At 40.9% G+C, this 22,544-nt stretch overlaps 1 protein-coding gene across 1 annotated transcript; it reads left to right on the top strand.

The window, feature by feature from the left end:
- The first annotated feature begins 9,091 nt into the window (after positions 1–9,091).
- On the top strand, positions 9,092–22,281 carry LOC124150049 (heparan-sulfate 6-O-sulfotransferase 2-like). The gene is made up of 2 exons (XM_046521937.2): positions 9,092–10,286; positions 21,095–22,281. Exons 1-2 carry the CDS (start codon positions 9,772–9,774, stop codon positions 21,723–21,725), a joined length of 1,146 nt encoding a protein of 381 aa, XP_046377893.1. The 5' UTR covers positions 9,092–9,771; the 3' UTR covers positions 21,726–22,281.
- Positions 22,282–22,544: the final 263 nt, after the last annotated feature.

Below are 22,544 nucleotides of genomic sequence, written 5' to 3'. Positions count from 1 at the left end.
ACTAAGGCGCCACATCATTGGTCTAAGGCGCCGCATCATTGGTCTAAGGCGCCGCATCATATATAAAGCCCCGTCCCATTGATCTAGGGCATGGCAACATTGTTATGAAGGGGCCACATTAATGATTTAAAGCGCCCTGTCATTGGTATGAGGGACCGTATCATTGGTCTGAGGCGCCTCATCATCGGCCCAAGCGCTGGACCATTGGTCCGCGGCGGCGGTCGGGTAGCCTAGTGGTTAAAGCGTTTGCTCGTCACGCTGAAGACCCGGGGTCGATTCCCGACATGGGTACAATGTGTATAGCACATTTCTGGTGTCCCCCGCCGTGATATTGCTAAAATAATGCTAAAAGCGGCGAAAAAACATACTCACTCACTCACACACCCATCGATCCACACGTAGCATCGTCGGTCTAGAGCGCCGTCTGTTTGGTCTAAGAAGCGCATCCTTGATAGCTTCTATCAATCGTGTGTACGTATTCCGTTGTTTGTTTCTGGTTTAACGCCGTACTCAGCGATATTCCAACAATATGACGGCGGTCTGTAAATAATCGATTCTGGACCAGACAATCGAGTGATTGACATCATCAACATGGATCCACACAGTTATCGCGTAAGTCGCCCCTAACGACAAGCATGGGTTGCCAAAGGCCAATTCTAACCTGGATCTTCACTGGTGTCGAATTCTGAACAGATCCAGATTAAGTTTTCCGGACTGTTAACACCATAAATGGGCTCTTTGGTTACACAAAATGGTTATAGTTTAAACTGAGTCTCTTAGGTCTTCCACTTTATGTCGGGGGACACGGATGGAGAGTTGCGTCCCTTGGGCACGCCAGAAACCTATGATTGTGGGTTCGAATCCCGGTTCGCCCCGATTATGTTTCTAGGTTTGTCAGCACCATACCCGTGCTCGTGGGTTTCACCGAAGAGGTAAAGGTCTGAGACCTGCATCACTTCGGTCTTTCCTCCCACATTAAGCTGACACGCCGCGATGTAACAGGAATACTGTTAAAAGCGGCGTTAAACTCACTCACTCACTCACTTTATGTCGACATGCCTAGAGATAAAGAGGCCACAAGGGTAATAAGATTTACAGATTGTTTTCTGTATTTGTTTTTTGTTTAACGTTGGTTTGTTGCGCCGCACTCAGCAATATTCCAGCTACATGACGGCGGTCTGTAAATAATCGAGTCTGGACCAGACAATTCAGTGATTTACATCATGTACATCGATCCACGCAATTGGGATCGATGACATGCATCAACCAAGTCAGCGAGCCTGACCACCCGATCCCGTTAGTCGCCTTTTACGACAAGCATAGTCGCCTTTTACGGCAAGCATGAGTTGCTGAAGACCTATTCTATCCCAGATCTTCACGGGTCTACTGCTTTGGAGAAACATCCGATCAATCATGCTGCCGAAGGACCAATGGTTAGTATCAGTTCCAAGCTGGGATCCAAGACGAGAGGATCCAGACACGGCTAAAGGGACGCAAATCTGCATAGCGTATTGTTGTGCGTCCGCCGAGTTGGCCTCGGTTCGCTGTCTTTGGGAAGCTTGAGGTAATGCTACTTCAGAACACCTAGTGACCACACACCCTGAAACAATATAGCATTCAATAAATACAGCTTCATACAATATACTTTAGGCTTCAAAACAATCCGGGGCGGTCGGGTAGCCTAGTGGTTAAAGCGTTCGCTCGTCACGCCGAAGACCCGGGTTCGATTCCCGACATGGGAACAATGTGTGAAGCCCATTTCTGGTGTCCCACGCCGTGATATTGCTGGAATATTGCTAAAAGCGGCGTAAAACAATACTCACTCACACACTCACCCAAAACAATCCATGCATGAGGATGCATGTCATCGATCCCAAATTGCGGGGATCGATGCTCATGATATTAATCACTGGATTGTCTGGTCCAGACACGATTATTTACCGACCGCCGTCATATAGCTTGAATATTGCTGAATTTGGCGTTTAACAACAGAATTAGGTGAACTACAAATGAGAGATTACATGACAATTAACAACAAGGGGCGATAACTCATTGATTGACGCCATACATAAAAGTCAAATAGACGTAATACACATGTCATATGAAATGTATGTGATACCCAGTTTCCCATAAACATATACTAGAATACAAAAAAACATTCCTATCCGGTGTTTGGCACTAAAGTACTCACGGAAATGTAAAAAACCTCTTTTTCTCAATTTTAAAATCGACACAAAGTGTTACGTAGCTGTAAATATGAAATAACAAAACAACTCGAAAAGTACTAGTCTGGATTTGCTAGTTTGATCTCAGTAAACCATACAAAATGTACTTTACAGGAGGTAATATGTCGGCACTTTCAACATTCAAAAATAAAACTAAGTCAAAATTGACATAGCAGAAAGAGACTATAAGCATAATGCACCTCATAGGTCACCTTGATCTACTTACACCTGGTTATGCCCTGTTTCACAATAGTCTGTTTTATTCACATTTTTACACACTTTTACTTGTAAAAAGGCATAAAAACCTTTGATACGCTCTATTTGTGCCACGGCCCAATTAGTACTAATTTAGTTGTTTGAATATTTACATATTTTGTATATTAACTGCATTTATTTAAGATCTGAGGTAATAAAAACAGGGTTTTTTTCATTTCCGTGAGTACTTTACGGTGTAGACGTTAGCGCCGCCAAACCAGATGTGTCAAGCGTACCTCAAATCTGTGTAAACAAGATACAACATTAATTCTGCAGTAACTTCAAATCAATATAAATCTATTATCATTACAAACGCATCGAACACTAGGCTTAGGCTAAAACCACATTCATACTTACATTGACATAAACACTATTCTTTCTTCCATACCTGAAATCAGTCAATCAAACGTGTTCAAACATGCATCTATTTACGCCTTGGGAAAATAGGTCAGGAGGTTTAGAGCCTAAAGTCGGGGAACGCAAAACAGATTGCAACAGAAACAAATAATTTTGTTTCTAAGTCAAAAATACATGAGTGTTCACATACTAAAAGTCTTAAGATATTTTAGGAGGGGAAAATATCAAAATTAAGGTTAATTATGAACATACCAATATTTAAAAAAACAACATGAACTATCTTTTTTAAAATAAAATACTTGAATGAATTAGATGAGCCATTTGATAATTTATATATCTAATTCACTAAAACCTGACTGAAGTATTATCTACACTTAGGTTGGATTTACCATCATTAAGGTTTAATGTACTGGTTATATCTATACACAAACAGTACAAAATGAGCATGTAAAGGTGCACACACGTATAAACCAGACAATCCAGTGATTGACAACATGAGCATCGATCCGCGCATTTGGGATACGATGACATGCATCAACCAAGTCAGCGAGCCTGACCACCCGATCCCGTTAGTCGCCTCTTACGGCAAGCGTGGGTTGCTGAACAGCTATTCTAACCCGGGTATCTTGTACACACCACTGAACAATACGTACAGCGTAATATCTTGCCAAGAACCCCAAACAATCTGTACAACGTAGAATATGACAACAATACCCAACAATCTACCCCAATTCAGATATTTTGTCAACAACTTTATCAACCTCACCATACGATGGTGATCGGAGGCATCGTGGCAACACCAGTAAACAGTCTATACAAAGTAAGGTAGCTTTTCAACGCCATCAAACATTAAGTATCACAATTACTGCATTGTCGGCGCCGCCAAAAACTATGTTGAGCATTGGTGTCCTAGTGATTTTACGAAACGAGTTTCAGAATTCTTGTGAAGGTTGCGAGGGTAATACTTGAATTCTTGCACGAGTTTTATATAAAATCAGTATGAGACACATGCGAGTGTAATAATTTCTTTAAAAAACATTATTTCCACAATTGTCAAAGCACGTCAACAATTTTCAGCTTTGACGTCATTCTGATCATAAAAATAGCGTTACCGTTATTATACCTAAAACGAATGGAATTTGTTATCAAATAAAAAGAAACAACAATATCGGTTTTCAAACATTTACTGCAATCAACACGAATGTCACTGACCCACTTTTACAAATATGTATACGTCATAGAACAAACCAGATGACGTCATTATTGAACGTGACGTCACCTATCCCTATTCTATGACGTCACCTAACAACGGGCGTGATAATGGCCCGTCGTCAAGAAATATGAGGGCATTATCAAATTACAGTGGCCCGCTCATTTTTGGTAACACGCGGGCGGTTTAATGATAATTCTATCCATTTTAGCTATAAGTCACAAAAAGATTCGGATGACGTCAACAATGACATCCAGATAATGTCAGTCCTTGAAGTGATATATGTACTAGTTCACATACGATTTTTATTAACTCGGTTCTTACCCTTAGGGGGCGGTCGGGTAGCCTAGTGGTTAAAGCGTTCGCTCGTCACGCCGAAGACCCGCGTCGATTCCCGACATGTACAATGTGTGAAGCCCATTTCTGGTGTTCCCCGCCGTGATATTGCTGGAATATTGCTAAAAGCGGCGTAAAACCATACTCACTCACTCACTCACTTACCCTAAGGGTAATACTAGCTTATGATATCAGGGGGCAGGGGGTGGTCACGACATTATACGATTCGCTGTGCACTGTAAGGCCCCGTGGTTGCTGGTTCGAATCCTAAATTAGTTGTGATCATCATTATTGTTTTGTCCCCCAAATATCTGTGCCCAAGTGTTTCAAAAGCGTGATTTGCATCAATTTAAATTTAAATAAAAAACACGCTGTGATATAAATACTGAAATACTGTTCAAGGTTGGTTGGTTGTTTTTTTTGTTTAACGCCGCACTCAGCAATATTACAGCTATACGACGGCGGTCTGTAAATAATCGAGTCTGGACCAGACAATCCAGTGATTGATATCATGAGCATCGATCCCCGCAATTGGGATCGATGACATGCATCAACCAAGTCAGCGAGCCTGACCACCCGATCCCGTTAGTGGCCTTTTACGACAAGCATAGTCACCTTTTACGGCAAGCATGGGTTACTGAAGACCTATTCTACCCCGGAATCTTCACGGGTCTACTTTTCAAGGCAGTGATACTCCAGCTGATACTTTCATTGTGAGGTTGGCAAGTACAGTTGGTTGGTTTGTTGGTTGGTTGAATCTGACCACCCGATCCCGTTAGTCGCCTCTTACGACAAGCATAGTCGCCTTTTACGGCAAGTACAGACAGACCATACCGCCTGATGCATTAGTCAGCCATGAGCATAATATTTGACATCACTCAGTCTGCATGGCGTTTTTCATTATGACGGGGGCGGTCGGGTAGCCTACTGGTTCAAGCGTTCTCTCGTCACGCCGAGGACCCAGGTTCGATTCCCGCCATGACTTGCTAACTCCGTGAATGTCGCCGATCTCGCTGTAAAGGCCCTCTATAGCAAAGAATCTCAAGGTACACAACACATGGACCTGTGTAGATAGTGCACGTGAACGCTGAGTCGGTCGAGACAGTTGTTCATCAACTCGTTTAACCAGTTCAATGATGACATGTCTCGGGAAACGATATCGCGAACTCAAATCAATATCATCTAAAACATCTAATGCCCGGCTTCTGTCCCTGAAAACACGTCCTCTGCTGATACTATGTATAAAATAATATACGTCAGAGGGTTGTTATGATATTTAAAACCCGCATCCCGAGGGAAAGGGTTTTAAATATCATAACAATCCGAGGGGATGTGTTTTATCTTACTTTTATAAACCTATCATGGTGTTGTAACCATCTCCCAGACGACCTTTCTTTTGTAGTAAGACCACTCAGCAGGTTTTACAATTGCTCCTCAGGTTTTACAATTGCTCCCAAGGTTTTACAATTGCAATTGTAAAACCTGGGGAGCAATTGTAAAACCTGTCGTGAAATCCCGATTGCTGGATGGCATTTGTAGTTTCTCTAAAATGCACTTGAAAAAACTTTCTAATAAAATTGTCAAGAACATAACGAAAACTTTATTTCGGCATGTTTACATTTAATTGAAGTTGAATGTGAGGGCAATTGATTTCCCATCAGCGTTAGAAACTGACTGGACCACGTTAACGGGATCTGTGGGTACCGAACAAGGTTCCGCGTCATCGTCAGAGATCCTCTCTTGTGAACAGTCAACGACACAATGCCATGTGGTACGACGCACGCGGTTCTTTCTGCACGTAGAGCCCTCTTCTGCACGTGCAGTCCGCGCAGCGGCCCGCGATAACAACTGTTATAAAGCGTGTCTCGTTATACCGCGCTTATTTGCGACCCGTATACCGCGTAAATATAAGCTCCAAAAATGACATAGATTAATGGATAGCGGTTTATAAGTTGGACAAACCATTCCATTACATAAACCGAGAAAAGAAACTTTAAACAACATTTATAAACATTTTTATCTTTCGAACATACTTTCCATGAACCTTAGGAAACGGGCGTAAAATATATGTTGCTGGCGTACGGATCTTGAAAAGGACATTCTAAAAACCAGTGAGGCTTATCAACACCTCTGTAGCCTTGTGGTACAGATACGAAGCTTGCGTGTTCGATCCTCGGGAATATAAAGAAAATATTTGTTATTTGATCTTACATTTCATTACATGTTACAATCTGAACGGAAGTTATATTAATAAAATACTCAGGACAGTATATAGAATCCCTGGGATATTATAACACATTATAGCTAAAATGGATAGAATTATCATTAAACCGCCCGCATGTTATCAGAAATGAGCGGGCCACTGTAACTTGATAATGCCCTCATATTGCTTGACGACGGGCCATTATCACGCCCGTTGTTATGTGACGTCATAGAATTGGGATAGGTGACGTCACGTTGAATATTGACGTCATCTGGTTTGTTCTATGACGTTTCCATATTTGTAAAAGTAGGTCAGTGAGATTCGTGTTGATTGCAGTAAATGTTTCAAAACCGATATTGTTGTTTCTTTTTATTTGATAACAAATTCCATCCATTATAGCTATAATAACGGTAACGCTATTTTTCAGGGCATTATCATTTGCAGAAGCCCTCGGTCATTTCAACTGCCCTCCTTCGTCAAGCAATGGAAGACCTCGGGCTTCTGCAAATGATAATGCCCTGAAAAATAGCGTTACCCTTATATTATACAGCAAATATGACTTGAATATCCTGTAAAATCCCTGGGACATTACAACGTCCCTGTTTATGAGATTTAACCCGACTGGAGAACAATAGGATGACGTCACCGGAGGTTTATAATTCTTTTTATAATTTCTAAAAGGAATGCATACGTCACCATGATGGTTTGAATTTGCGAGGTCGTAGCTACATTAGGAGAGCCCTAGGTCTGTCGTAGATTTAGGGTGATTTTACGACGTAGTGTAAACTAAGAGGTCTTTGTGAAACGGCCTTTACCCTCTGGATGCCGAGGGGTTTTTTCTGACGGCACATTTTCCTAAGATCGCAAAAGTGAAGGTTGTGCGAGAATTGCGTTCACGGGGCACTTGATCTACCTCTGGCTTTAAAATTAGACAGAGGTGGAGAATATTAGCGGTAGCGAGAACTGAGGTCTGATTTTAATTAGATTGTTTGTTGTTATAATTTTCATTGAAACAAACGGAAATAGTCAGAATTTCCGATAAATACCGTTGTCGTTGTGCATGATTTTGCGTCAGTCATGGCGTCACACAGGACGGTAACTTTGACAATTTCTGTTGAAAATATCAAAGCATTGCAATGCATCTATTTTAAATTCCCTAATTCTTCCTACGATTCTCTTCCCATGCATATTCTGAAAGTGATTAGCCAATATCTTGAACGAATAGACGAATGGATAGCTCAAAATAGGAGAAAATGCTACACTGTGTAAAATCTGTTTTTCTCGGACAACACTAAGAAGTGTCTTTTTTTAAAACCGGATAAATTTACACGATCCAAAAGGAAATTTAATATTCTCAACTTCTGCGTAATTTTATAGCCAGATCGAGGTATATCCGGTGCCACGTGAGCGCAATTCTCGAAACAACATTCACTTTTCCGATTCCGATTTTAGGAAAATGTGCGTCAGAAAACAAACTCGTTATCCAGAGGGTTTTAAAACAAAAAGCACGATCTCCCACTGTTCTAATGTGCAGCAATTACCTCGCTTTGCAGAGTTGCGCCCCTCTGTGGCGTCAGGATCCGCTGGTTGCGGGTTCGCATGCCAGTTTCACTTTGATTACGACCTTTGACATTTGCTCTTTCTACCAACATCAAACTGACTCGCCGTTCTGTCACTAAAACTGTTCACAGCTTCGTAAAAACCAAACTCACTCACTCGCATGTGCGTGCGTGTGCGTGCGTGTGTGCGTGTGTGTGACATACGGAGTTTACAAAAATAACTAATTTGACACTCGGTTGGTAGAATCATAATAATATCTCTATATTATAAAAACATGGTTTAATAATAACACTTGATACTTAATGGTGTGCGTTTAACGCCGCACTCAGCAATCTTATAGTCCAGCTACATGAGGGCAGTCTGCAAATAATCGAGTCTGGACCAGACAATCCAGGGATTGAAATCATGAGCATCAGTCTACGCAGTTGGGATGCGATGACATGCATCAACCAAGTCAGTGAGCCTGATCACCCGATCCCGTTAGTCGCCTCCACGGTCAGATCTTTAGAGACGTATCGCATCGGAGCAAAAGATCATCTTCCAAAATTATCGCTCTTCAGAAATACAATAACTCGTTTGAGCAGTGCGAATAAAAAAACGTCACAATATATGAGATAAAAAATATATACATTTATTTATTCAGCTAGCTGGTATACGTGATAGGTTTATTGACAAACTAAATCTATTTTACATGTGCCTCCTTTAGTCCAAGTGTAGTCCTGCACCATGACCGTGGAATATATTTATTTTATGAAAAAATAATAATCTAGAAATGCATACAAAAGCAAGTCTAGCCAGCTCCAGCTGCTAGCTCTATCAGCATAGGGAATTTTTTAAATATTTATAGAGTCAAGAAGGATATTGTGTAATATAAGATTTCAGAGACTAAATGTTAGTCTAGTCCAAGTGGTGTGGGTTGTGAAAACGTTGAAAGAATCACACATAAAATATTTTTTTACGAAGGGTTGAAATAACATAAGACCAAACCAGAGATCATATTAAAATATTCATTGTATAGACATGAACTGAATATGAAAATTTAAATTTTACCGTATTAATGTAATATAATTTTTACCGTTTTAATGGTTTCAACGGTAATAAAAATAATTATTATCAAATCTCAAGTACATTTTGTACTGAAGATAATATGAAAATGTAACTTAAAGCATCATAAGTAATGATGATAATGACAATCATTATCATGACTGTCATTAATATTACTTGAATGTAAATCGTTATTTCTAAACTATCTTCCTTCTTGTATACATTCCCTGCACCCACTGACATGCATGTGCATAGTTGCGATCCGGAAAATGTCGATACAACTTTTACATTTACCCATGAAAACAAACACTTGATACTAAATCGTTGCAATTATTTCAACCACGTGATTGTTTTGCTCTGCGACGAACATACCAAAACACAAATTATCCTCATTAGCTATTTCCTGTCTGTGCATTTGATAGTTCATTTATGAAAGGTCATGAGGTCATACAAAAACATGGCGGACGGAACTGAGTTGCGGAAATGGAACATTCGACTCTCACTCTGAATGAAAGGATTCGTTGTTCTGTAGAGTGAGCTTTGTACAAATCACCCCACCGGAACCAAACCTACAGCCATGAATGTTTCTTAGCTATCATTTAACCATGAAAGCGTGGAAAGGAGCGCTATTCGCGCTTCTTGTGATGGTTGTCGCTTCCATACTTTTTTTCGGATACTTTTGTTTTGATTCCAATTCGTGCGCTCTCACACACCAGAGCGTCACACCGGCGTATAGATCAGATCTTGATGCATTTCTAGCTGGAGCTTATAACAGACACACTTTCCGTGAAAAGGACGTTGTCCGAGATTTAGACGTCAATACCGAAGAGGATGTGTTTGTTTTCCTTCATATTCAGAAGACTGGTGGAACGACATTTGGTAAACATTTGGTGGATGATCTTGATGTGGACCCTCCGTGCTTCTGTTATAAGCGAAAAAAGAAGCATTGTGACTGTTATACGAAGAACAGGAAGATTTGGTTGTTCAGTCGCTTCTCCACGGGGTGGTCGTGCGGCCTTCACCCTGACTGGACAGAGCTGACCGCTTGCGTTGATGCAATGATGAATAAGAAAGAAAAAATGAAAAGAAGAAGAAGGTTACTTATTTTACTATTTTGTGTGTTTTAATTGATATTCTTTGGGAGGGACTTCCGTCGTATCCCCCTACCAAAAGTTGTGTATGCATTGCGTTTCATTCCTTTTAGTTTTAAATATTTTTGAGGGGGGATATGGCGGAAGTCTTACCATTCTATGGCCATAGGCAGAGACCATGTACCGATATATGGTCTCTGCCATAGGTCGAAACAGAAATGAAATTGGGGGATTACAGATCATTTTTTAGACGTCACTCTGTAATATTTGTTAATTGTGTGTTTACCTAAACACTGCGAAATGATGTGTAAGTAATGTTGAATCGTCATTGTCTCATGGTACTCAGTGATAGAAACTAACATATTTAGTCCACTAGTCCTTATAATGATAACATATAGCAAAACACTTAAAAATGGCAAATTTCTACTAGCCCTTATGATACCTTAGCTATTGGGCAGTTTGGCAAGAACCACAGGACTAGTGCCAATTTCTAACGCTGGGTACTACAGATATGTATCGCAGTTATGTTTCTGTATACACAAATGTACCCTTGCCAAAATCAGAATACAGATATGTACCGGGTGCACAAAAAGGCAGACGGCTCCATATTCCTCAACCTGAAACCAAAACGGGGACCCGTGAAGATTCCGGGGTAGAATAGGTCTTCAGCAACCCATACTTGCCGTAAAAGGTGACTATGCTTGTCATAAAAGGCGACTAACGGGATCGGGTGGTCAGGCTCGCTGACTTGGTTGATGCATGTCATCAATCCCAATTGCGTGGGTCGATGCTCAAGATATTAATCACTGGATTGTCTGGTCCAGACTCGATTATTTACAGACCACCGTCATATAGCTGGAATATTGCTGAGTGCGGCGTTAAACAACAAACCAACCAACCAAAACGGGATCGTGTTGTACGTCTGGTTCGCCAGATGACGAGTACATGCTGGATATTGCTGTGCATCGTCGAATATTAGAGTAATGTAAGTACATCACTGTGTTTGCTCGTTTTTGTTTAGCAGACTGCATCTTATAAAACAAAATGACAGTTCTGATCCATTTATGGTAAGGAAATACCAAGAGAAAAATATGCAAGGCGTCCTGCCATTTTGTCACGATTTGGCATTTGGCGGGATGTGTTGTATGCGGAAGTGTTCAAGGAACCGAATTGATTAACACTGCACTCAGCAATTTTTGCAGCTATATGACGGTGGTCTGTAAAAACCAGACCAGACAATTCAGTGATTTACATCATGAGCATCGATTCACCCAATTGGGATCAATTACATACATAAAAAAAGTCAGCGAGCCTGACCACCCGATCCTGTTAGTGGCCTCTTACGACAAGCGTAGTCGCCTTTTATGGCAAACATGGGTTGCTGAAGACCTATTCTACCCCGGATCTTCACGGGTCCAAAAAAAGTTGATAATACCATAGTTGATAGGCAGTTATATTCCCCTGCTACACTGCAGTGGTTTCTGTAAAAATATGTGTCATAGATTAGAAAGGGTTAAATTTTGAGCTTAATACAGGGCACTTGTAGATACCTATTAACATGATTAGGACTTCACAGTATTGTAATAAGCTTTTCAAATGATACTTATTGGAATATTTGTACTGTGTATTCTGGATATAGACAAATGCAAGAATTTCGTTTATATTTGCATCGTTTAACCTAAAATTCAATTACAAATGATTTTTCCCTTTAATTTTATTGCCAAAATGGCGAAAAAACAGAAGGGATTTTTCTCTCACGTTGTTAGATCTATCTCCCCTGTATTCAGGACTACAGAATAGTGGCCACTGACAATGCAGAGCAATATTTCCTTTCATATGTAGGAAATAGGGTCTGCATATACAATCAGTGTCAATCACTGTCAAACATTTTAGCTCCCAATATATCGCAATACATGTTTTTGCCAATACACAGCCCTACTCCTTACAGATAAGTCGAGAAGTTGGTCAGGGGCTCTTAATACTGCAAATACAGCACTTGTTGAACATGTTGAAAGGGATGAGATATTGTTTCAAGATGTGAAAGTCTGTCAGAGCTGAATAGGGCAGTAAATTATTAAATCCTCCTCAAATCATCCTGAAGAGTTTCTCCTGGTTACATTCTCCGTGAAGAGTTTCCCCTGGTTACATTCTCCGTGAAGAGTTTCCCCTGGTTACATTCTCCGTGGAGAGTTTCTCCTGGTTACATTCTCCGTGAAGCGTTTCCCCTGGTTACATTCTCCGTGAAGAGTTTCCCCTGGTTACATTCTTCGTGAAAAGTATCCCCTGGTTACATTCTCCGTGAAGTGTTTCCCCTGGTTACATTCTCCGTGAAGACTTTCCCCTGGTTACATTCTCCGTGGAGAGTTTCCCCTGGTTACATTCTCCATGAAGAGTTTCCCCTGGTTACATTCTCCATGAAGAGTTTCCCCTGGTTACATTCTCCTTGAAGAGTCAGTTTGTATCCAACCCATAAACAAAAGAAAATCTGAAAGAACATGTAATAACAATATTGTTTCAAACATACTTTCCACAAACCTAAGAAAATGAATGTAAAATATATCTGGCGTACATGGACTTGAAATAGAGAGTCATCATAGCATTGTGGTTGATCAGTGTGTTTGTAGCCATGCTTCACTCACTAGGTCACAGATGCAGGAGGCGAGTTTGATCCACTGAAATATAAAGAAGACATTTGTCGGTTGATTTTACATCATTCCGCACATTTCCTTATGTAGATTGTGTCCAACATATTCCAGTGTTAAATACCTCCAGCAAGGGACATATTATAGATTATCCCTGGGACAGGAATGTTATTGAGAAATTCCCAGCTGGCAGGTTCTCCTACTAGATGAAGGCCCTGTAGAAACAACAGGACGACATTGCTTATACCGTATTCGACAGAATAAGCGCCCAGGGCGCTCTCAAAATTAGAAATAGGGGGCTCTTATTAGAATATTATTTTGGTGAAAAAAAAAACAGAGTTGAAAGATCGGAAATTTCGTCGTTTATGCTGACAATCTGAAATGTTTATAGACGACAGGTATGTTTTTCCAGAATTGAATTGCTCATAATTAAGGGTGCATCTAACACTCGAGTGCAGAACGCCATCCTCTAGCTGGAATATTGCTGAGAGGCGATAAACAACAAAGAAACATGCTTTAAGGTTCTTGGTAATTCGTTCAAAAGAGCTGAAAAAAGAAGCTATTTTCTGGTCGGGCTCTGTGACTCGGCTGATGGATTGACATTAAGTGAATAAAACAAGGACTGGTCGCCTTGGAGTCCGGACACTGTGTCTGAGTGGGGTATCCATGTTAAACTGTGATATGGAATCTCAGTGAGCTAGCAGTAGCACTATAAAATGAGCATTACCGTATTTGACGTAACAAGCGCCCAGGGCGCTCTCAAAATTAGAAATAGGGGGCTCTTATTAGAATATTATTTTGGTGAAAAAAAAACAGAGTTGAAAGATAAATTTCGTGGTTTATGCTTACAGTCTGAAATGTTTATATACGACAGATATATTTTTCCAGAATTTAATTGCCCATAATTAAGGGTGCATCTAACACTCGAGTGCTTTTTATACACAAATAAGTCTTGTGTGCATTGATCAATCGGAAGGGGTGCTAATTGGGATTGTTCACTAGCCAATATATTAGCAAATATCGCCGTGGGTGCTTATTAGAGCGGGACGCTTATTACGTCGAATATGGTAGTCTTGACTAGTAGAAGCAGCAACAGACACACAGATACACATACACATGCATGCACATAATTATATTAGTGCAATCATCTTGAATGTGACTTTGAACCCCATTTCACCACACCTCAAACATTCAGTTAGGCAGGAAAATGAGTCATTTCCCTTGGTGAATAAGATTCTATTCAGATCAAACACAGACTAATGGACACATGATAGAAGCTTTAAGTTAACACATCTCCTCAAAGTTTATATTTTTAGCAAGTAGCCATATGGCTACAAGTATTTTTTCCAGGTAGCCAGTGGTAAAATTAAGAAGTCAAGCCAATAGTGTAGGTAGCCAAAAGGTATTTGAAATTATCTTTGATCAAATAACTATTATTGTATATTAGTGGAAACTGTACTTGAGTTTTATTATTTGTGACTCGAACAATGATGCAATATATGTTAGACGGTTATATAGGTATATCCTTGCTTATCCAATAAACTATCAACTAAATTAAAATACTATTATATAAATATTTATGTATTTCGGTTCTTTGCTGACTTTAGGAGAATTTTTTGCGAGTAGAAGTAGTAGCAGACATGTTTATTTTTGAGTCTATGTGTAGCAATAGAATTTAGTCGCCACAAGATATTTATTACGGTAGTCATTTGGCTACCTCTGTACACAAATTGAAATTTAGGTCGCATTGGCGACTGTTTTAGGCACAACTTTGAGGCCTGACCATGGAATAAGCATATGATAGGCAGTAGACTGCATTATTTCCTCTCATTGAACAAATAACTAAATTTGAACATTTATAACAGAGCATCCCTAAAATTTCAAACCCAAGCGATTGCTGCGTATACATATATAATGTGCACTCCGCATCTTTAGCTGCTGCAAAGTTCATCAATCGCTTCCCCTTCATCATCTGCTCACAACAGCTGTTAAAAAGATGAAGTGTCCTCCCTCATCAGTTGAGCCAGGTGGTCTTTTGAAGGCGTTCCAAGTGTCATGATAACATTTCAGATTAAGGCATTTAAAGCTTTTGGGGATATCTTGTTTCAAAATTATTTGAGAAACATCACTAATTTTTATACTTAAGACTTGTTGTAGGACCATGTGTCCCATGAGTCAAATGGGTCTCTTGTAACCATAATAACATGCGTAACAGATTTAAGAAAACGTGTATATTTGTTTGCAATTTCGTGACAGTTTTAGTGAAGTGAAGTTGATTTTAATGTCATTTCAGTACTGAAATATATTTCTCAAATCATTGTCATCTAAGCAATCTCAGTTATGTCTCAAAATAGTTCAAGACCATAATGGCCCATGTGGTGATATCCTTAAAGCACTTCCTGACGTACATTTAAACAGTAAATAATCAGGGTCAGTCCTATCGTCCTTGCCGTACTGACTGATAGTTAAGGTATGATAAGGACGTGTAGAAATTTGCCATTTTAACATGTGTTTAAGAGTTTTGCTATATGTTATCATTATTAGGACTAGTGCATGGGTCAAAAGTGTTAGGTTCTATCACTGATAATGTTTATATTTTATTCTCAATGTGGTTAATTTGACTAACAATGACTGATATATAAAAATATGTGCACATGTCTGACTTCATTTACCTGTTGGGGCAGTCGGATAGCCAAGTGGTTAAAGCGTTTGCTCATCACGCCGATGACCCAAGGTTCGATTCCCGACATGGGTAAACTGTGAGAAGCCCATTTCTGGTGTCCCCCGCCATGATATTGCTGGAATATTGCTAAAAGCGGCGTAAAACCATACTCACTCACTCACTCATTTACCTGTAAGACCGCCTATGTGATCTGGTGTGGTGGTAAAGCATTCACCCGGAGAGCAGAAGGTCCAGGGTTCGAGTCAGTATACTGACTATTCATGTTGAACTGTGGATGGTATCTCAGTGGGCCAGTACTATAAATTCGGAATAAGTCCAGACTGTAGTACAAGCAGTCCGACCCCCCCTACCCCCCCCCCCCCCCCCCCCCCCCATCACCACACACACACACGTGCATGCATGTTGCTATATAAGTGCAATAATCTTAGACGATACGTTAAACCCCATTTCACCTCACCTTGTTTACCAGTACTGAAGAAACACCCATACACAAATGTACTCGCACAGTTTCAGAAGGCTGTCGGTCACCGGTCATACACCAATCAAATTTCAATTTGACCGATGGTTTGTTTAGGAGTCAGACTTTGGACTGATAGAGATGCTAATGGGGCCGTCACACCATGACGTTCTGGTCAGCGTTCTATGACGTTCGAGGAAACGTTGGTAGTCGCCCATGGTCGCTGGGATAGCGCCAGAAGAGCGTTGTGTGAACGCTAGTGAACGTCGGTGATTGCCGGGAATCGGCGGAGAACGCTGGTCCGGAAATAAAGTTTTGAACATGCACAAAAGTTCTCACTGAGACCAGCGTTCTTCAACGTTTAATTTTAAACGCTGAAGAACGTTTAAGAACGTTTGTGGAACGTTTTACTAACGTTCGCCGAGCGTTGCACGCGTTCGGCTATCGTTAGTCAGTCGTTACTCTAGCGTTACTTGGTTGTTACTAATCGTTTGCTTTGCATTGAACGACTCACTGGCGACCTGTCAACGACCGCTGAACGGTCCCCTAGCACACACGTTTTGTACCCGTTTGACCGTAAAAATAACATGCCAGCAAGACGCTATTCTGTTGTTATTCACACGTTAGTCACACGCTCAACACGCTCGTCTAACGTTGACAAATCGTTCGTCGCGCGCCAGTGGCACGTTAGCACACGCTAATGGTTTTCAGGGGTATCTTACTTGGTCGCTGTTACACGCTTCTCGTGCGTTAGACACACACACGTCATGCGTTAGGCACACCTTAATCACACGTTCAAAAATTGAACGATTGAAATGTTCAGAGAACGTTGACCAGAATGTCATGGTGTGACGGCCCCTAAAGCAAGGCCTCACAAGTTTCATAATTTCATAATTTCATGATATAAAAGTAAGTAGTAAGGGTTAGTCCTACTTCAATATTGATTCAATAAAACAAGGCACTGTGATCAAAATGTAATTGAAATTCTGAGCAGGGTGTGTTTTTGAATCATGCTTTCTGTATCAAAGGGAACTGCGGTCAGGTGCTATAGTGACTTAGCCAAGTGCTTTTCTTATGGCAACATTCATTGGCCAGATTGTATTCATTCATCCAATCACGAACGGTATTACATCGGTTTATTGTTATGGTTGATTCACCATTTCTGTTGATTTGACTTATTGACTCTTGCCATTGACTTTTTACATTTCTTGGTCCAAGTCATTGATCTGTATACAGCTTTTTGTGTCAGAATCACTGACTCTACTGCAGTGGATAATGAGTGAGTGAGTGAGTATGGTTTTACGCCACGTTTAGCAATATTCCAGCATTATCACGGTGGGGGCACAAGACATGGGCTTCACACCAGGGGTCCGGAAAATTTAAAATCCCAATTGGACATTTGCATTTAGGCCACGCCCCCTTCAAATAGTGTATTTTAGTACGACTTTTCACACACATTACAAGTTTACGTATTCATAATATGATGAATTATGAATTTTTTCAATTTATATTGTTTAATTCACCGGTAATTTATAACAAATAATATCATTTTAGATTTACATGGAAAACATACGTTTGTTTCTGTTATAATAACGATCTGTTAACGTAGTGAATGGTCTAATTAATATTCATGAGTTATATTCATAAGTCTGCTCAAGTGTACGCGTTGTAACATTTGGATTGAGACTATTAACCCATATTTGGTAATCACGTGACCTCACAGGAAAAGTTGTTTTTTAAACTAAAGATTTTTTTAAAAACAAGACAGATAAATTTAATCACAAATACTAAAATATCGTTGATAGCAATAGTTATTTGAATACTTTTTTCATCTGTACTTACCCCGGTAATTATTGACCATAAAAAAATTGGATATCGATCGTCCGAGAAAGCAAAATGCACACATTGCACCCATGTGGGGAATCGAACGCCTTAACCATGTCAACCCCGAGGCTGACCTGCCAGGCCGCTGTGAATAAAGAATACATCTTGCTTATTGTAACTTTGACAAGCATCACAGTATTGTACGGAAGCCTTTTAGGGCCATTTGCTTTTTTATTTTTTTCGATACTATCTTGAAATTTCGAGATATAGAAGTTGAAATTTCAAAATACTATCTTAAAATTTCAACTTAGTATCTTGAAATTTCAAGATAGTATCGAAAAAACTGAAAAAAACAAATGTCCCTAAAACATGTAAAACACTTCCGTAGGATCTTGATATTTCAAGATTATTCACTTATTAACATATGTTTACATCTTAGGATGTTAACTTAGTATCTTGAAATTTGAGGGGTAGGGTCGGGTAATAGGGGGTTGGGTACCCGGTTAGGGTCGGGTAATAGGGGGTTGGGTACCCGGGTAGGGTCGGGTAATAGGGGGTTGGGTACCCGGGTAGGGTCGGCTAATAGGGGGTTGGGTACCCGGGTAGGGTCGGGTAATAGGGGGTTGGGTACCCGGGTAGGGTCGGCTAATAGGGGGTTGGGTACCCGGTTAGGGTCGGGTAATAGGGGGTTGGGTAGGTTCGGGTAATAGGGGGTTGGGTACCCGGTTAGGGTCGGGTAATAGGGGGTTGGGTAGGGTCGGGTAATAGGGGGTTGGGTACCCGGGTAGGGTCGGGTAATAGGGGGTTGGGTACCCGGTTAGGGTCGGGTAATAGGGGGTTGGGTACCCGGGTAGGGTCGGGTAATAGGTGGGAGGGTACCCGGGTAGGGTCGGGTAATAGGGAGGGGGGAGGGGGGGGGGGGGGGGTACCCGGGTAGGGTTGGGTTATAGGGGGGTGAGTACCTGGTAGTAAATTTTAACTCGTCCCAGCAACATGGACACACTTGGGACAGCAAGCCGAGATATTGCTGGAATATTGCTAAAAGCGGCGTAAAACCATACTCACTCACTCACTCCACACTTGCCGAACTAGGCTGGTATTATGGCGTTACATTTGGCTGGACTAACGAGTCTATGCATAGTCCAATCAAAATCGCGAACCGAAATCGAAATCCGGTTCGTAAAGTGTCATGCAGATTTCGGTCGACTGCAGGGTTAGCAAAACATGTGCACAGCTAACTTGTTGTCAACAGATATTTTCTAAATCTATTCATGTTTTTACTCTGTATCCGCCCATGGATCTTGATTATCGAGCAGATCATCTTGATTGGGCGCTGCCATTTTGTTTGAAGCAAATGCAAGTGATAAGAGAGGTGGAATCTGATTGGTCCATAGGAGAGGCATAGAAGGGACATAACTTAGCCACTGGTGGCGCTACAATCGATCCCAGGAATTCCAGCCTAGTTCGGCAAGGTGGAAACTGGCCTTTTAAAATCAGTTAACTCTCTTGCCTCGGGAAATCTGTCCAAGATACTCGCAGCAATATTCTAGCTATATGACGTCCGTTTGTGAATAATCGAGTCGGAACCAGACAGTCCCGTGATTGACATCATGAGCATCAATCCACACAATTGGAATACGATGACATGCATCGACCAAATCAACTAGCCTGACCACCCGATCCCGTCCGTCGCCTCCTACAACAAGCATAGTCACCTTTTGCGTAATCATGGGTTGCTGAAGACCTATTCCACGAATCGATGTTCATGTTGTCAATCACTGGATCGTCTGGTCCAGACTCGATTATTTACAGACCGCCATCATATAGCTGGAATATTGCTGAGTGGGGCATTAAACAACAAGCAAACAAACAAACAAACAAAATGTGAGTTATCGACCATTTCACAGATCATGTTCTGACAAAATGGAACATGTCACACCCAGAGTCAGTGTAATGTTCCTCAGTGGGGTATTTATGTTAAACTGTGGCATGGTACAAGCAGAAACACACATACACGCCACGCCACGCCACGCCACGCCACGCCACACCACACACGTAATAGTACAAACAGCTATATCGGTGCAGGGCAGTCGTCTAGCCTAGTGGTAAAAGCGTTAGCTCATCACGCCGAAGACCCAGGTTCGATTCCCGACATGGGTACAATGTGTGAAGCCCATTTCTGGTGTCCCCCGCCATGATATTGCTGGAATATTGCTAAAAGCGGCGTAAAACCATACTCACTCACTATATGAGTGCAATAATCTTGAATGTGACATTTAACCCCATTTCACCCCTTCATCAAGTAGAGACAGAAGATTGATTTCTTTGTTATTGTCATTCTACAGTAAAATATCAACGTTGTGTAAGATTAAAAACATTTTCAGTTTGTCAAATGTATAACAGTTACAGAGATAAATATCTAGTCACCTAATATTCACTTACCGTATTTTCTTGAGTATAGTGCGCACTTTTTTTTGAAAAAAAACCAGCTGTGTAGAAGGGGGTGCGCATTATACACAAATTATGAGTTTGGATGTTTTTTTCCCCCCATGGAAAGACATTACCGTGAGCACGAAACACCGGGAATACCATGTCAAAAAATCCATACTGAAGTACGCAAAATAATTATGTAATTACACTGTCTGGCTATAAAAAGTGTTCTTTGTATATCTGGACTTATGTTTGTAACTTATTTCATTGATTTTATTCAAAATTCCTTATAATATTGTTTTTATTAATTTCGGCGAAATCGTGTGTGAAGCAATCGGAAGATCGCACAACTCACCGTTATTAACAGCAACCACGGTCAGAATACCGCTATTGACGCCTTGAAACAAACTTTAGTTGACAGAGAATGGATACATATATCATATCATAAATGACATACTTTGACTCGTTAAAAGTCATATTTGTTTTTGTTTGACGATTCTATGTCAACATGAAATTCTCGCGATCACGTGATCACGTGTATGTATCAATACTATACCTACCAACTTCCGGTCTTGCCTGGACAACACTCATCCTCATTGACAGCATTACAGTAACGGCTGGACGGAATGGATAATAATGTGGTTCAGGGACTGTTAGACTAGTTCGAGATGTTTGTCAGGGTCACAAGCAAGGTAATGTGTTTGGTAAACACAAGTGTTTTTGCCTGAATTGTGAAAATGGGAAATCTCATTCATTTCTGTATAATCTTTTTTTCAGATATCTGTACATCACAATCCTTCGAAACCCGGTGAAGAGATTCCTGAGCGAATGGATGCATGTCCGCCGGGGTGCGACGTGGAAGACGGCCACGCTAGCCTGCAACAAAAGATCTGCTACACTGGAAGAGGTGCCGTTCTGTTTTGACACAGTTGACTGGAAAAACGTGTCAATAGACGAGTTCATGAACTGCCCGCATAACCTGGCCATAAATCGCCAGTCTCGAATGCTGGCCAATTTAACCCTGGTCAACTGCTATAATACGACCGGAATGTCGACAGAGGAGCGGAATGCCAGAATTTTAGCAAGTGCAAAAGAAAATCTACGCAAATTGGCCTTTTTCGGCTTGACCGAGGTCCAGAATTTGACTCAGAAGTTGTTTGAACACACCTTTGGATTAGAGTTTGCTGACGACTTCGTCCAGTGGATGTCAACCAGGAGTAGCCAGAGTGGCCTGTCCAAGGCAGTTATTGATCGAATTATTGAATTAAACAGAAATGATATATACTTATATCAGTATGCAAAAGATTTGTTTCATCAGCGGGTTACAAAAATGATGAAGGAGATGGATTCCAACCATTCAAACCTTGATTTGAAGACTTTGAATAAGGATGATGACCTTGTGATTTAAACAAAAACTATGGAGGAAGGAAAAGAAGAGTTAACCGAAGAGCAGATGGAAAATGTCTGCATCTCTGTTGTCAAGACAACCGGCTTCATTGACAGTTGTATTTTCACTTTATTTTAATGTTAGTTGTAGCTATGTAATGTCTCAATCTGTGTGTCATGAAATATTGTGGTTTCTATCAGCCAAAACAAATTTTGGCTCTTTTCAATAGTGAATTAAGGAAAAACGATAACAGTGAATAGTTGGAACATTGTTTTCTTTGTGTTAATTTTCCAAAGCTGTGTTCGGAATTAAGTCCCAGTGGTAAAGTGATAACATTGATGTTAAAAGCAGAAGCTTTAGGGTGTCCCTTGATGCAAATTTTACAGCAGGAACACACACCACCCCATCCAACCCCACACTGAACAGGAAGAAATTTTATTTCCAGTAGTATGTCGGGGGCACGGGTGGCCCAGTCGTCTAAGGCACAGCGATTCGCTGTGCAGAGTTGCGGCCCTTGGGCACGCCAGAAACCTATGATTGTGGGTTCGAATCCCGGTTCACCCCCGATTATGTTTCTAGGTTTGTCAGCAACATACCCGTGCTCGTGGGTTTCACCGAAGTGGTAAACCTCTGAGGCCTGCATCACTTCGGGCTTTTCTCCCACATTAAGCTGACATGCCGTGATATAACTGGAATACTGTTAAAAGCGGCGTGAAACCCAACTCACTCACGCCAATAGTAGGTCACTTCAAGGGTGTGGAAATCCAAAACTTGTGAAAACTGCCAAAATACACTCCAGATTTGTGTTGGATTCCGATCTGTCTTCCATTTGGACCAAAT

This window comes from Haliotis rufescens, unplaced genomic scaffold, assembly GCF_023055435.1.
Source record: "Haliotis rufescens isolate VD_foot unplaced genomic scaffold, xgHalRufe1.0.p SCAF_25, whole genome shotgun sequence".
Classification (NCBI taxonomy): domain Eukaryota; kingdom Metazoa; phylum Mollusca; class Gastropoda; order Lepetellida; family Haliotidae; genus Haliotis; species Haliotis rufescens.
The sequence above is the reverse complement of the archived record's forward strand: the minus strand, read 5'-3'. Positions and strand labels throughout refer to the sequence as shown.

Coding starts and splice junctions, on each gene's coding strand:
- LOC124150049 (XM_046521937.2), top strand. CDS start 9,772: ATGTTTCTTAGCTATCATTTAACCATGAAAGCGTGGAAAGGAGCGCTA. Junction 10,287..21,094: donor AAAATGAAAAGAAGAAGAAG/GTTACTTATTTT, acceptor TCTTTTTTTCAG/ATATCTGTACATCACAATCC.